Here is a 1,335-nt window from a genome sequence, read left to right as displayed (position 1 = left end):
AAAAAAAAAAAAACAAAAAAAAAAAACAGAAGGGAAAGGGAAGTCCAAACTATATTGAGAAAAAAAAAAAAAAAAAAAAACCCAAAGAAAAGCCGCCCAGAAAACACAAGCAGACACCGAGAGGGGGAGAAAAGGGGCAAATAAAAAGTCAAATATGGAGAAACACTGGTCGGAAAAGGCATCCGAGGTGTGACGGCGGGACTCACGATCGGCGCTGAGAAAGCCGTTGAGGAGTTGGAAGAGCGGAAAGCTGCTCCACGAATCGACGGGCTGCGCCCGCAGAGACGAGTCCATGTCCGCGCGGTACAGTGACAAGAAGCTCTCGGCGTGCTGGCGCATCAGCTCGGGCCACAGCGAGAAGGCCTGCCGGGACACGCGCACGGCGGCGCCAACGGGTCACAACCCAATGCCAGACTCTCTCTTCCATGCCCTTGCCGCTTTTTTGGGGGTGCGGGCGCTGACAGGGGACAAGCGCACCCAATTTCGGGGCCACGAGTGAAGCGTTTGTTCTTGAATTTTTGGACACCTTCCAAGTTAAGCCAATGTGTTGTTTCATCACTAAGACTTTGTCTTCAATTTGGGGCAGGGGGAGATTTTTCTTTCCACCCGACTCTTGTCGCTTGGTGGAACTGGTGTGAGGGGGCAGATTAGAATTTTTTTTTTCCCGATTTTGGTTTGACGATGGAGCGTCAAACCAAAATGTGCAATTTCTCGTCCAAGTTTTGACACTCTGAGGCTTTTTTGGGGTGTGTCCTCCCGTCATGCGCACGTCATGCGAATGAGCCAAACTCACATTGGGAGCCCCCCAAAATGGCGGACCTCCCGCCCACACTTTTTGGTGTGTCCCGTTATGACGGACAAGCCCACCCAAATGTCATGAGGTTTGGTGCAACCAGTGGCGCGGGGATGGTTATTTTTTTTCTTCTCAAATTTTCCAAGGGGGTGCAATGCGAGTAAATTGCAAAGGCTAATTTAAAACAGACCCAACTCCTAAAAAAACGGTCGTTTCTGATTGATTCGCTGTCATCTTTTCCGGGAAGTGCATTTTTTTTTTTTTTTTTTTTTTTAAGATAAGTGCTTATGCCATCACTTGCCGCCTGCCTCGCGAGCATCTGTTGGGTCTCAAGAGCATCGGCGCTGCGCGGCGGGGGTTCAAAGTTCAGCCTGCCCGCTTTTGACGTCAAAAGGACTCGCGAGAGAAAAGTGCAACCGGCCTTGAAAGGCGGCGAGGACAAAGAGGCGGCGGCATCGGGCCAGAATGAAAAGCGTCGGCGGCTCTTTACGCCGTGGCCTTGCGGGACTTCCCGTCAGGCCTTGCGAGGTCTCGCTCAGAGT

At 51.2% G+C, this 1,335-nt stretch overlaps 1 protein-coding gene across 1 annotated transcript in view; it reads right to left on the bottom strand.

Annotated features, from left to right (window-relative positions):
• The window catches only part of cadps2 (Ca++-dependent secretion activator 2), a 55,933-nt gene that overhangs the window by 16,625 nt on the left and 37,973 nt on the right, over positions 1 to 1,335 (bottom strand). Inside the window, exon 18 of the mRNA XM_019881766.1 lies at positions 207 to 363. Coding sequence (XP_019737325.1) covers positions 207 to 363 — 157 coding nt within the window. The remainder of the gene's footprint in view (positions 1 to 206; positions 364 to 1,335) is intronic.

Source organism: Hippocampus comes, unplaced genomic scaffold (assembly GCF_001891065.2).
Source record: "Hippocampus comes isolate QL1 unplaced genomic scaffold, H_comes_QL1_v1.1 scaffold299, whole genome shotgun sequence".
Classification (NCBI taxonomy): domain Eukaryota; kingdom Metazoa; phylum Chordata; class Actinopteri; order Syngnathiformes; family Syngnathidae; genus Hippocampus; species Hippocampus comes.
The sequence above is the reverse complement of the archived record's forward strand: the minus strand, read 5'-3'. Positions and strand labels throughout refer to the sequence as shown.